Source organism: Lupinus angustifolius, chromosome LG11 (assembly GCF_001865875.1).
Source record: "Lupinus angustifolius cultivar Tanjil chromosome LG11, LupAngTanjil_v1.0, whole genome shotgun sequence".
Lineage (NCBI taxonomy): Eukaryota > Viridiplantae > Streptophyta > Magnoliopsida > Fabales > Fabaceae > Lupinus > Lupinus angustifolius.
In genome coordinates this window covers 10,841,144-10,856,395 of record NC_032019.1, presented here as the reverse complement: position 1 = coordinate 10,856,395, position 15,252 = coordinate 10,841,144, and the positions used below count along the sequence as shown (strand labels likewise).

Sequence of the window (15,252 nt, the reverse complement as noted above, 5' to 3'; positions counted from 1 at the left end):
AAAAATAAAAATAAAAATAAAATTAGATGTAAGGGTTACATGCTAGTCACTCTAAGACACAAAAACTGAGTTCTGGAATGGGATGAAAGCCAACTCAGATCCACAATTATAATTTCTATCAATTGTAGACAGTTTACCATCCTTTGCACCGAGCAAGGTCATTCATTTATCCAGCACACACTTTTAAACCAAAACCAATTTACAATATTAATATGCAATCCAAATAGTCATTGGAATCAATATCCAACCCTACATTTATAGTTATACATATAATGAGCCTAATAAAGCCATCAAAGAACATAATTACACGTCCTGTTGTGAAGGTATTGAAAATTTAGCAAACTACCATAAAATTATGAATTCAAACTCAGATACCATATTCAGTTCCACTACTTTCGTAGTTACTTGACATATCAAGAACCAATCAATAAACCTTGGTCGTTTAAGAAATGTCAACTTCCTTTCGTAAGGATTAGTACAAGTTGTCGTGCACCGTGCCTTGTCAAGTCTTTCATCCAAAAGTATGCACGTCTCCAAGTTCATTGATGCTAACATGACAAATTATGCAATCTTTTCAAACATTATTTGTCATCTCAGTCCTAGGCTTATCATGTGACAGACCAAGAATACCATTTTGATGACTAAGGTCCACACATGTGCAGTTATGTGCAGTTCATGCATTCTGACTGCCCCATCTATCATAGAGAGACTCTTCTACATAGTTGTCATCAATATTTCAAGGTTTGCCATCCATCGTAACATTCAGATTATAAGTCGCATGCTATCATTGCCCTTATCCACAGAAAAACCATGCAGGATGCATTTTCAGTTTTGAACACACAAAAAACTAGAAGAAATTATGAAATACTCTCGAATACATACAGGTATTGCCTTTATATGCACTTCACCATAACAACAAGAAAAGGCAACGCTTACAATAAAGACTTGTTAGCAAAAAAACAATAATTTTGAAAACCTATGCAAAATTGCAAAGTCCAACTCAACATGTGTGATGTATCTTCATAAATCAATTAAAAGCTTTCACAAACCCAGAGAAGGCAAGTAACTCAACTTGAAAGCTTCCCCGTATAGATAGCAAAAGAAGAAATCATACCCATAGAGAACTCCAAAGATGGTAACACCATAGCACCCACCTGATCTTCTCTCTAACATGCACTCCAAGTAAGCAGCACAAATTATATATATCGAAAACAACCCACCCACCAAGTGTGGCTGCCTCTTCCATTGGAATTAAAAAGAATAATCCAAGCTTAATCAGTACATATATGTCATCAACAAATTATAACACATTTGTTATTTGTGTTGTGACAAAGAATCTTCTCTCACAAATTGTTCAACCAAATAAAATATGGAGTGATGTATAATATCTAGATCCATTAACACAAAGTTATGGACAAAAGAACTTAAATGATGCAAGGAAAAAAATCAACCACAAGTAGGAAGTAGCAAAACAAGCTCATGTAGACCTACAAAAATTGAGGGATCACTTTTATAGATATGGATCAATTTCAAATATTGTTTCACATCACTCGTAGAGAAATTTGAGAATATTGGCATTATTTATTGTCCAAAACTCACAAAATGATAGTTCAACACTAAGAAGCCAAATATTTAGTACAATATGGATACAATTTTGAAATCCATGCAGAATGTTTATAAAGAGGCAACGATTATTTTTCATCAATGCATAACAAGTATCACAATTTACAAAATATTGCTTGTGATCATAACAAAAAAGCATAATTTCTAACCGAATATCATGATATATTTTGCTCCTGCAAAGATGTCAGCAAAAGTATTTTTAGGCCGACAAAAGGAACAAAAAAGGGTATTTTACTTTCATGTCTATTAGGAAAAGGGTATTGTATTATATAGGCGATAAATGTCTTCGAAAATGGTTATCTAATTGTATATGATACTACTTATATATGTATTGGTACCCTTCAAAAAAGATACACATGGATATGATATCAATGTCTAATATAGGTACAACACGGGAAGGGCATAGGGATGTAGGGAAGACACAAAACAGAAGGAAAAAAACTTGTTTAGGATGCTTCTACCATATTCTACTCATTCTCAATATCCAAACCATAATAGTTTCTATGATAAATTTAAATTTAATGATAAAAAATACTTGAAAAATATTATGATAATCTTCACCCGTCAAGGAGGAAGGACAGAGACACACGCAAAACATATTATTAGTTATCCTTTACGAAGCAAAATAAAAGGAAGTTTGATAAAAGGTTCATAATAAGTAACAAACTTAAAAGTTGTTGTAACAAAGTTTTCTCTGCCCCAAAATTCAACCATTCCTCAAATTCCGCGAAGGAAGTAGAGGTACTAATAATTTTAAAAACATGTTACGGGGAAAGTCTACTAAGATACAATGAAAATACAGGTTTCAGAATCTGGTTCTTTAGTAAATAAATAGCAAAGATTCATTACAAATTTAAAAGATGCATTTGAATAGTGTCTGGTACTTCAGAAGAATCAGCTCAGTCCAAAACTAAATGATTGATGCATCTATGAAGATATCTGCACAATGAATACATACATCATAAAAAGACTAATTTAAAAAACAATTATCTTCGGAAGAAACACAGAGAAATATGAAATCTTAAAAGACATACCTCTGGTACATCAAAATAGATTTCCAAGAGTTAAATTTGTTTCAATCTATCAACTCAACCATAATAATTGTTTACTAACTAAAAACAGAGAATGGTGAAAGGCGTAAGGACAAGAGATGGTAAAGGAGTTATTGCAAGATTGATGTTATCACAAAGATGCGGGATGGGTATAGAACTTGGAAAAGTGTATGAATAATTATGAATTATAGCATCTTGCTTCATCCCAATATCAAAAAGCAATTATTGAATTTCAAATGATTTCCATTTTATGACAATTTATCATTAAATTATGGGTGAGTATGCAAGCCTAATATAATGGTGCAAATAAGGCTGATCATATTACAGCAACACAGACCTGATCAAACAAGAAAAGCAAAACAAAAAAGGAATGACTCATCAAATTGGACAGTAATACAAATAAGTAAGTCTGGCCAGACTCATTCATCATGTCATAATTGATGAACGAAACGAAGCTATGAGTATGGACTGGGGTGATAAGAACATGGTAATGCAATTCAATGCAGAATGCAAAAATTCATTTAATGCACGCAAACACACATGAACATGGACTGTAAGACATTAGGTTTATGATTTTTAATACTTATCCAGTATATATTAATAACTCCATATTATATATTTCCAACATTGAACCTTTAACAACCTCATTTTAAACCACCCCAACTCTTCACAGAACATTAGATTATGTTAAAAATAAGAATGATCATACAATTGTGATAAGATTCAGCAGCATATTGATTAAAAAACAATAAGGCATATGATATAAGTCAAAGTCACTCACCGACTCACCTAATGACCCATGTAAGGGGCGCCAGCACCAGGGTGAGGCCTAACACCGCTGCTCTGCCCCATTTGAGGATTCTGGTATCCCTGCTGCATCCCCTGCTGATTCCCATAGTTCATAGCAGGCTGATTACCATACCCAGCAGGTGGAACAGACGGATTCACAGGTGCACCACCAAGACCCCCAAGAAAGTTCCCAAGTCCAAACCCAGCTCCTTGGGTCGTAAGCAAAGCTGATATCGCCTGACCAAGCACAGGATTCAACCCTTGAGCCCTCGAAACTCCGGGATTGTATCCAACAGGAGGACCTGATGGTGCCATCAAGTGCCCACCACCATGTGCAGGCCCACCAGAAGTATGCTTGTTCCTCTCCTTCCTTTGATAGTGGGGCTGGTGATGATGGTGGGAATGATGCTGGTGCTGTTGGTGATGTGGTTGCTGATGATACCCTTGTTTCCCCTTAGGGCCATCGACAGCTTTCTGGCAATACAAAACATGCCCTTCAAACTGCTTTTGGGGATCTTCCAGAGCCTTCTTTGCACTATCCACCGATTTATACACGAAAAGCGCAAACCCTTTGGGCTTCCCCGTCAGCTTATCAAGCCCAAGAGGACCATCCTCAACCTCCCCAAACTGCCTGAAGAACTCAAGCAGCTTCTGGGGATCAATGTCAGCACTCACATTGCTCACAAAAATCTTCCTTTGAGTATACTCGGAAACCGCAGGAGCCACAGGAGGTGGTGCAGGAACAGGTCCAGCAGAGGCCAATTGGCACGATGTGGTTCGGTTACCAATTGTCTTCTGTGGCTGCTTCAGAGCCTTGCGTGCCCCACTACGATGCTTGAAAAGGATAAAAGCATAGCCCTTGGATTTCCCAGAGAGCTTATCAGTGACGGCCTTGCAGTCTTCGATCTCGCCGTACTTCGAGAAGACAGATGTCAGGGTTTCCGCTGTTGCATCCCAGCCAAGGCCATGTATGAAGATTTTGCGGTGAGAGGGGTCCACATCAGCCAGATGGCGAACATTTTCGACGAAATCAGGGAACTTCTCGAGTGCTTGCTTGACAAGAGAGTGAAGCTGCTCCTTGGTGAAAGGTTCTAGAAGCTTCTCCACAGGTTCATCTTCCAATTCGAGGTCTTCCTCTTCCTCTTCGTTGTTGTTGACATCACCGTTTACTTCAACCTTAACCAATGCAGATGCGTCGTTGGAAGGTTGAGAATCCTGCTCCTGATTCTGGTCTTCTAGGGTTTCATCTTCATCTTCTTCGTCTTCTTCTTCGATGTTTGGTGGTTGTTGATCGATGGGCATGTTGTTGTGTTGGTATTCTTCCATGGATTGTTGTTCTTGTTCGACACCCTCTCCTTCTAGGGTTTGTTGTTCCTGTTCAATAGGGGATTCAATTTCGGATTGCTTGGTAGCTTCGGAGTCTGAGGATCGGAGCTTTCGCTTCTTGGCCATGGCTGTGAAGGAAGATATCGGGAAGGAAAGTAGGGTTTGCAGGGAGAGAGAGAGAGAGAGAGAGAGAGAGAGAGAGAGGAAAATGAGAATCGAAGAAAGTGTGATGAAAATAGCAACAACTTCTCTATGCTTCTTCTTCTGAGTAAGAAGATATTTCAGTACCCTTTGTTTTCAAGGCCCACTTTATTTTTACTTTTTGGGCTTCTAATTCATAATAAACACTTACAACTCATTTGTAAGTAACTGATTCATTTTAATGCGTATGATTCTCCCTTCTAAAAAATGTTAACTTTTTGAAATTAAATTATTAATATTTTAATTGTTCTAAATTAAATGAAACTTTAAATTATTAAATCAATGTATTGTTAGTCTTGCTTTAATAAGATTGAGGCGCTTTATTCAACAAGCTACATGTTGCTCTAATAAATTGAACAAATATTTAATTTCAAATTTTAATAATTAATTATTATTTTTAATCAATGGTAAATAACTTGTAATACACTTGTAAGATAAAAGATGTATTTTTAGGCATTTTTGTGTGAATTGTTATTGAAAGAAAAATTAATGAATTATGTAATATGAAAAGAATAAAATATTTCTTCATATCAGGAGATAAATTATAACCAACAACCATTAAAATTCTGACATATATCATATTTAATAATTTTCTTCTTAGATATTTAAAAAAAGTGTATAGATGTTATAATTTTAGTACCCTATAGAGATAACTTATCTTCTAATATGAAAATATATTTTAATTTCTAGTATAAATTAGCTATTCATAATTCTTGTATTATTTATTGACACTCTTAATAAAAACATGTGATAAATAATATAAAACAACATAAAAATAATTAAAGTCATTTTTAACATTCAGTATATATTTTGGTAAAAACCACATGGATAGTTAATTCAACCTCCTTCCGCATATTCATTTCCGTGAATTGATAGCATTATTCATCAAAAATTTAATTATTTTTGAAGAAGTGTTAATTAATTAAAGGTATTAGTTCAGTTGTGTAATGTCACACTAGGTCCCAACATAACTTTTGGTCAAAGTTTTCATTCTTGATAACAATACTTATTAGGTGTGACACGCATACACTGATAAGATTAGTATTGTGTGTTTCCTCTCTCCATAATTTCCCCTCACAATTAGACAAGGATTAACCAACAAAAATCCAACATTTCTCTTCAAATTCCCCAATGGATCACTCCTTTATATCACCGTTAATTTAACTACCAGTTTTATATACAACTACCCCTTCTTTCTTCTCACTTGATTTTGCCAAATCATTCATTTTTACTATAATTTTGGACACCCCACATGAAAAAAATCCATACTTGGATTGGTTTCATCGTGTAACTTATTGCACTTACCCTGCTTTTCATTTCGGATCCTATCTCTTTTTCTCCAGATAGTCAACCCATTATTCTGTCATGTATAGATATGGATGTGTTCTCTTAACAACACCAAATTCTCTCTAGATATATTTTTTTGGTTAACAATCTTTATTAATTATATGTTAGTATTTTATCAGCCTAGTACACCTAACTTGGATACACCATGTTTATGCAAGATTTCTTATGTATGTGTTGGAGTGTTGGATTTATAGAAAAACATGGGAATTTGTTTTAGAAAAGAAGAATTTGGTCCATGATTTGCATTTTTGGGGAGTAAGTTATGAGGCTCTATCTAAATGATCAATAATTTTGTTTAAGCACTAAGTGTGATGACAGGTTTTGGGTTGAACATGTGTTGAATGGGGATTCAGACTCAAAGTAATGGGCAACAGTCTCATTCACATCTTCCTCAGTTAGGTAGACAAAAACCATGGTATGGATGAAGATTACATGTCTACAACGTTGTTTCTTTCTCTGTCACAAACCAATTACATATTGACACGTAAATATAAAAAAATCTAAAAGCAAAACGTAATACAATGTAACACTCTGATTGGCTTGTGACAGAGAGTAAAACACCTTTTGGGACATGTCATAACTGAGTCTCACACTCGACGATGTTAAAAGTCAACTAGGAGACATAAGGAAACCATTAGGGAGCATGAACCTTGACGAACTTCTTCAAAATGTATGGACTGCAAAAGCAAATAAGATTGTAGGGGTATAGAATGAACTAATGTCTTCATCGTCTTCTCTTCAACGTCATTCTAGTATGACCCTGGCTGGTGCTTTAAGTGGGAAGAGAGTTGATGATGTATGGAGAGAAATCCAACAAGGCCAGCAGAAACAATACGGAGATGATATGAAAATTGAGGATAGAGAAATTACTTATGGCAAAATAACCTTAGAGGACTTCTTTGTAGAAGTGGGGATTTGTGTTGAACATTCCGCAATTCCAACCATGAAGTTGAATACAACTGATTCTTCTATCCCTCAAAGTTTACAACAAATAACCGGCTTGTCACCCTCTCCTTCAGTTAGCAGTTTATCAGACACAAAACTAGGTCGCAAAAGGGATGCTCCTGATGCATATGAGAAAGCTCTGGAAAGGAGAATGGGAAGGAAAATCATGAATAGTGGATAAGATTCCATTTAGACGGACAACACGAAGAGTGATTAATAATGAAGAATATATGTCTTGTACGAGTGAATAAGATTCCATTTAGACTTACAGAACGGGTACATAAGGATTTCAAAGTCTATTGTATGTTGGATGCTCCATCCTTTCTAGGACTAGCTTCCACACCAGTACCCCTAGTTGCAAGTTTTGCTTCCTCATTTCCTCTTCCTTTGTTGGTTGCTTAACTAATGACCAAGGTAATCAAAATCGTATGTCGACATGTGAGATTGGACGTTTTTATGTGTTCTGACAACACAACCGTGCTCGATCCCAGAAATGTGCTCTAGAGGAGGCAAACTCGTGAAACAATTGTTTGCATATCGTGGAATCGGCGCTTCCACGTTCCTAGGTTGCGTAGCTCCAAAGGTTTGGGTTGCGACCCGTTTCTAGACCCATTTTGCAACCTAGGTTAAAAACCCTAAAATCCTATATTTAAGAGCTCATTTGAATTTTGAAAGGGGTAGAAGTATGAGAATATGAGTAATCATAAAACTAGAACAACTTACGTGATTCTCATTCATGCAGACACAATTTATAAATGTAGAAAAATTACAACGTTCATCTATGGAAGGACTTCTCTAATTTCTCTTTTGCAACAACACAAAAAATGGAGAGATTTTGTGAGACTGAACCTCACTCATTTTGCCACTTCATACTTGACTTTGGGTTGCCTTAAGATAATAGAACAAGTTTGATAAGAATGTTCTCATCAGCAGAATGGAAGGCAACCAAGTTTTCCAGGACACGTGATAGGAGATTGATTGATGATGTGGTGTTGGATAAGGAAATTTGGAAGAGTATCGTTTTTGTTTTGAAGGGTGGATTTCTGTTAATGAAAGTTCTCCGTTTGGTTGATTCAGATGATTATGAGAAGCCACCGATGAGATTAATATATGAAGCAATGGACCAAGCTAAGGAGAAAATACAAAGTGATTAAAATATTGTTGAGGATAGGAAAAATTCATGTACTATTTGCAACTAATATCATTTATTAATATGTGTTTGCTCTTTATTTACAACTAAGATCATTCTTTATGATATTCTTTATAGTTAAATGCCTTTATTGAAAATCATTGATGATAGATAGGATAGACAACTTCATAGACCATTACATATTGTAGGATATTTTCTTAACTCTCAATTACATTATGCTCTTAGGTTTACTGTTGATCTTGAAGTTAGAAATGGATTGTTTGATGTCATAGGAAGGATGGTGACTGATATTCAAGATCAATCTAATATTGATGTTCAGATGGATCGTTTTACTAATAAATGAGGTTTTTTTGTAAGAATTTGGCTTTGAACAAGGTGATCTAGAAGAGTCCAACGGATTGGTGGGAGTTTTCCGGGGATGAAACACAAGAGTTTAAAAGATTTGCTCTTTGTGTGCCAAGCTTGATATGTAGCTCCTCTGAATGTGAGCGTAATTAGAGTGCATTTGAAATGGTAAAAGTTCGATTGAATTGTATTTCTATTGATTATTTGTTTATGTTCACACAAATGTAAGCATAACTATATTATATTGACTATTTGTTTAGGTCCATACCAAGATAAGAAATAAACTGTTGGGAAATTCAGAACCAATTTCTCTCCTCTATGAGATGCAAAATGGGCACTTGCGGAAGCGGCAAATGGATAAAGAAAATATAGAAGAGTAGAACAATAACACCAAGAATTTTAACGTGGAAAAACCTCCTCAATGTGAGAAGGAAATAACCACGAGACCTAGTCCAGAAAATATCTCCACTATAGAAAGTATGATTATAATATTTGACTCATTCTTACAAAGAGAATAACACTCTATCTCACCCAAAAAGAATGGAAATACAAACTCTCTAGTATCTCACTAGGAATACAAATCTCATACTACGTGGATATAAACTCTCTCACTTTCTCTCTATGATGTTTTTCTCACTTGCTTGTTGTATCTCTTCCTCACAAGTCCCTATATATAGTGAAGGGAAGAATGCTCCATCATAAAGACATAGTGGATGATTAAATTGTTAGTCCGAGAATGAAATATATGATTCTTAGCTAGGTGAATTGCACTTTGGTTATCACAGTGCAAAACATATCTATCTTGAACATCAACCAACTCATGCAAGATATTTTTCATATATTTTATCTCCTTGCCAGCTTCAGATGCTGCAATATATTCTGCTTCAGTTGTTGATAATGCAACATATCTTTGTAACTTGGATTGCCAAGATACAGCTCTCCCTGAAAAAGTAGTTAGATAAGCTGATGTGAATTTTCTGGAATCTACATCTCCAACCATGCCAGCATAGGATCTTCATTACCAAAGCATTAACATCTTTTGGTAGTTCCCCTCAGATATCTCAATATCCACTTTACTGCATTCATATGTTCTTTGCCAGGATTGGACAAGAACTGACTCACAATTCCAACTGCGTGGGCAATATCTGGTCTTGTACAAATCATAGCATACATTAAGCTTCCTACCACAGAGGAAGAAGGCATTCTGCTCATTTCTTTCTTTTCTTCATCACTAGTTAGACATTGCATTGTTGTTAACTTGAAATGACCAGCAAGTGGAAAACTAACAGGCTTTGCATTATACATGTTGAATCTCTTGAGAACTTTCTCAATATACTTCTCCTGTGATAGCCATAACAACTTCTTGGAACGATCTTTGATTATCCTTATTCCAAGGATTTGCTCTGCAGGACCCAAGTCTTTCATAGAAAAAGACTTGCTTAAAGCATTCTTCAAACCAACAATCTTGGTCTTGTGACGCCCAATAATTAACATATCATCAACATATAAGAGGAGGATAATAAAGTTTTCATCATCATACTTTTTAATGAGTACACAATGATCACCAGTTGTCTTCTTGAAACTGTATTTGGTCATGAAGGATTCAACCTTCTTGTACCACTGTCTCAGGGCTTGTTTCAGACCATATAAACTTTTATTCAGACGACACACTAAGTGTTCCTTGCTTGGTTCTTCATAACCTTCTGGTTGCTCCATATAGATTTCTTATTTGATGTCTCCATGTAAGAAAGTTGAGTTGACATCAAGTTGTTCAACTTCTAAGTCTAGGCTAGCTGCAAGACCCAATGCTACTCTTATGGAGGAGTACTTCACCACTGGTGAGAATATCTCATCAAAATCAACTCCTTTTCTTCTGATTGCATCCTTTCACAACAATCCTAGCTTTGTACCTTGGTCTTGAGCTTCCTTCTTCAACTTTAAGCCTATAAACCCATTTTTTTTTCAAGGCTTTTCTTCCTTTGGGCAACTCCACCAGATCATAAGTGTGGTTCTCATGTAAGGAGTTCATCTCATCTTCCATGACTTTAATCCACTCTTCTTTATCAGATGTCTGCATAGCTTCTGAGAAGTCTTCAGGTTCACCATTATTTGTCAATGTGATATAATCTTCTTCAGAATACTTTGAAGAAGGTATTTTGCCTCTTCCGGAGCGCCTCAATTCAACTTGCATCTGATGTTCTACTAGTTCGGGTTCTTAATGCATTTGTGTGTCTACCACCACTTCATCATGAGCTGACTCTTCATTAATATGGTCAAATTTCGTGTGAGCAGGATCCGCCTGTTGGTCTATCTGTTCTGGATCTATCTGGTGATCAGGATTTGTTTGTTAAGGAATCTCTCCCCTGAATCAATGTGAACTTTGGACTTGCACTGACTTTTCTTCTGAACATCTTTGATCGTTTGATCCTCAAAGAACACAACATCTCTACTTCTCACAATTTTCTTGTTTATCGGATCCCACAGTCTGTACCCAAATTCATCTTTTGAGGACCCAAGGTAAATGCACTCCTTGGTCTTAGCATCCAACTTCTTTCTCTCATCTTTTGGATTGTGAACGTAGGATCTACATCTGAATACTCTCAGGTGGTTGAAGGATGTCTTCTTCTTGTACCATACTTCTTCTGAATTTTCTTCGTTCAGGGGTCTTGAAGGTGTTCGATTTATGAGATCCACTGCAGTCTTCACTGCTTCACCTAGAAAGACTTGGGGAGATTGGCATCTTGCAACATGCATTTGATCTTCTTTTCAATTGTGTGGTTCATCCTCTCAACTACTCTATTCAACTGAGGAGTCTTTGGTGGTGTCTTCTCCAGTCTGGTACCGAAAGCCTTGCAATAAGCTTCAAATGGACCACGATACTCTCCATCATTGTCTGCTTCCAGACACTTCAACTTCTTCCCAGTCTCACGTTCTACTAGTGCATGAAACTCTTTGACTGCTGATAGTACTTGATCTTTGCTTTTCAACAAGTACACACAAACTCTTCTCAAGTGATCGTCTATGAATGTGACAAAGTAGTAGGCTCCTCCAAGAGATCTTTCAGATGGTTCACAAACATCAGAATGCACCAATTCAAGTACTTCATCTCTTCGTGAGGGATTGCCTGTTCTCTGAAAATTGACTCTATGTTGTTTACCATAAAGACATTCAGTACATGAATCTAAAATTTGACCTTTTATACCTGAAAGGTGGTCTTTGGCGAGAATCTGAAGTGCTTTCTCACTCATGTGCCCCAATCGCCTATGCCAAAGATCTTTGGAGTCGGTAGCAACATTTAATTCTCCAGAACAAATTCCTCCTAGCATAATGTACAAAGATCTTTCCTTTGAGCCTCTAACAATAACGAGGTTGTTTTTTGCTAGTTTCCACTTTCCAGCACCAAATTGACTTACAAAACCAACATCATCCAACTTACCTGTTGAGATAAGGTTGAAACGCATATCTGGGACATGTTTCACCTCCTTCAGTATAAGCTTTCCTCTTGTGTCTATTAGCAGCACAATAACACCAATTCCCACAATTTCGCTAGTAACATGGTTTCCCATTTTCACAGTACCATAATCACCTTTCTTGTAGTTTGAGAAAAAACCTTCATGTGGCTTATATGGAAAGAAGCACCAGAGTCAACGATCCAAGCACAATCACCATATGCAACATTTAGGTAATTGTCTTCTCCAATGAGGAGAACATCATCAAGGAAAAAGTAAGAAAATTTTAATTAAGTTATGATGTAATGTGATTTTTAGTCCTAGGAAAAATTGTAATATAATGTGATTTGTTAAACTTCATATAAAATATCAAAAAAATTGTTAATTTTTTACCTTCAACTACTTTACTTAATTTTATTTTATTTATTATATAATTTTTTGTCTGTTAACCGATGCAGACATATCCACGCTCGCTTAAATTTTTGCGGGCACTTGTGGACGCGGGCTAAACTGGCCGGACGGCCCGTTTTGTCATCTCTAAATCTAGTTTGAAGCATAATATTTATACATTTTTAGTGTAAATATTTATATATATTCATTACATTATCCACAGATTATTTGAATTAATTTTTCTTGAGTATCAATGATGATTAAACGTAAATAGTAGATGATACTGTGATAATGTATAGAGCTAGTAGAGTATATGATTTTTTATCTGAGAAGAATAATCCACCTGGTGAATGTACCCAACTCCAAGTGCCAGCTTAACACTCCATACATCGTGAGTACCTCTCTAAATCCATAATTTAAGTTGAACAATTCACACAACACTGATATTCTTTAAATTGAAAAATAAGCAAAGTTTCCAACACAAGATCAAGTATCCTATAATCAAAAAATCTCATGTCATTCGGTGAAACAAAAGACAGGAAAAAATTGTCTCATCTCATTCCAATATATATAACTCATACAAATTAACATATTACTGTTTAGAAAACTATTTTTTATTCAAAGCCACCACCATCTCTAATCAAACTTTCTTTATTATAATGGACCAAATGTGTTACAATATCTCTTCAATCTAAAATCTTTCAAAGAGAACATACCAATTAATTCTTGTATGAATACTAATGTCACACTAACTATATTACCTAGGAATACTTTCTTCTTCACCTCATCTCAAAGTTATGTAGCATATAAAATTGCCAAAAAATACACCCAACCCAATTATAATTGTGAATATTATTGCAACAACAATTTTCGGACCATAACAATTGTCATCACAAACTATGATCCTATTTCACCTTACCCAAATTGGCTCCTCCTTAATAGTTTCCAACACAGGCTTCCTTGACCTACAAAAACTTAACCTATTCTGAAACAACCCTGATTCATCAACTCCTTCCAAACTCAACCTTGGAACATCATTTTCAACACCAATCACATTAGGCTTCACCTCTAGGCCGGATATCCGTTTCGCGGCAGAGTTAGCTGCCATGAAGAGCACCGCCATGTCGGCTGCAATGACAATGGAATTCACTCTCTTCATTGGGAAGAAGATGTAGACATTACCAAACTCTAACTCTTCATCAGCAGCAAGAGCAGAAAACCTATGACCAATATGAAGGGATCTTGAATTGGACAAGAAAAAAGTAGGGCACTCTAGCATAAGCTCTGCTACATTAACTTGTGACTTGTATTGTTTTATTTCACCTGTGGGGAAAATCACCCTTGCAGTTCTTGTGTTTTTCATCATAGGTGGAGCCAAAGTGCATGAAATATAGTTGCCCATCACCAGAAAAATCTTGTTAGGAAGAGAAAAAGAAAGGATTTTGAAGAGTAAAAGGTATATGGGGAAGATAATTGAATGGAATTCTAGTTAAGGATTTTGGTTTATGTAAGAGAAGATGTGAAGGTAGGAATGTGTATATAGGGGAGAAAAGTTTGATACAGATGGCATGGGTTGTGTAGCTAGGTGTGTGCTGTTTTTTTAATATTAGTTTAAATAAGAACATTATCTATATCAAACTCAAAAATAAATAAATCTATATGGCTAATGGATGACAATAAAGTTATCTATAACAAAAGAATGTCTCTGTCAATGTTATGAGATCAGGATCAGATCGGACGGGGCTGTTTAACTGGCTCAACCACTGATTAGATTTGAAATGATTTTAATTTGTAGTTTTAATTAAATGAGGTGTTAAATTGTTTTGATTAGAAAAAATTTGGTTCAACTGTAATAAACCTGATTAAACTACAATAACATGGAAGGTAAATTGAACAGTTCACATATTTGTTTTTTTTAAAACGGAATACTACTCAAATATTTTATTTTACTCTAGTATGAAAAAATGGAGATATATTACTTTAATATAAAAGGGGTTTGTGTAGGTGTAGAAAAGTGAGAGATGATTTATATAATTTCACTAAAAATTCAGCAGTATCAATGTAATTAACTCTTAATATAATTATATAAAGTTTTGCATTTATATATAATTATATATAAAATCAAATATTTTAATCGTTTAAATTTAATACAAAATTTCTTTTGTTTTCGGTACCAATTTCACAACATTTCTCTATATTAACAACACGAGTTGTAAGGTCTTATTTATCTATAATGTCTTCTAGTATAAGATCAAAGGCTAATGTTCAATTACAAAAGATGATAAAACTTAATTTAGGATGAGTCAAAAAAAAAAGATTAATTTCTATAAAAAGATATTATGAACTAATTTGTTTTTTGAGATATGTGTATAACTTATCAAACATATTGTAAAAATAATTTTATTGAAAGTTATCATCAAATTGTGTAATAAAGAAACATAACTACTTGCTGAGCTATTATTTTATTAAAAGACATTGACTCTTTAATTACAAATATATAGCCTACATTTTTATAAACCAAACTTAACTATTCATCAATGTAAGGATCATGCTAGTGTGCCTCACTTTTTTAAAAAAAACTAGCTATTCATTAACGACTTAAGTTTCCTAATTTAAAGAAAAAATAACAAAAAGA

The 15,252-nt window shown here is 35.1% G+C and overlaps 3 protein-coding genes and 1 long non-coding RNA gene across 8 annotated transcripts; 1 reads left to right on the top strand and 3 right to left on the bottom strand.

Moving 5' to 3' along the window:
* Positions 187-5,033, bottom strand: LOC109360780 (UBP1-associated protein 2A-like). 5 transcript variants are annotated; one of them, XM_019605902.1, is made up of 3 exons: positions 3,465-5,033; positions 2,658-2,665; positions 2,263-2,562 (listed from the first exon to the last, which is right to left on the bottom strand). In XM_019605902.1, exon 1 carries the CDS (start codon positions 4,914-4,916, stop codon positions 3,465-3,467), a length of 1,452 nt encoding a protein of 483 aa, XP_019461447.1. In that variant the 5' UTR covers positions 4,917-5,033; the 3' UTR covers positions 2,263-2,562; positions 2,658-2,665. The 5 variants fall into 5 exon arrangements, with proteins under 5 accessions (XP_019461446.1, XP_019461445.1, XP_019461444.1 ...); XM_019605901.1 differs by lacking the exons at positions 2,263-2,562; positions 2,658-2,665 and adding an exon at positions 187-1,270; XM_019605900.1 differs by lacking the exons at positions 2,263-2,562; positions 2,658-2,665 and adding an exon at positions 187-1,237.
* Positions 6,084-6,703, bottom strand: LOC109360217. The gene is made up of 3 exons (XR_002109140.1): positions 6,655-6,703; positions 6,468-6,471; positions 6,084-6,328 (listed from the first exon to the last, which is right to left on the bottom strand). It is a non-coding gene; the product is annotated as an uncharacterized LOC109360217 (long non-coding RNA).
* On the top strand, positions 6,928-7,464 carry LOC109359714. Its single transcript, XM_019604411.1, has one exon. The coding sequence runs from the start codon at positions 7,057-7,059 to the stop codon at positions 7,462-7,464; it is 408 nt and encodes a 135-aa protein (XP_019459956.1). The 5' UTR covers positions 6,928-7,056.
* On the bottom strand, positions 13,124-14,158 carry LOC109360034. Its single transcript, XM_019604777.1, has one exon. It carries the CDS (start codon positions 14,017-14,019, stop codon positions 13,528-13,530), a length of 492 nt encoding a protein of 163 aa, XP_019460322.1. The 5' UTR covers positions 14,020-14,158; the 3' UTR covers positions 13,124-13,527.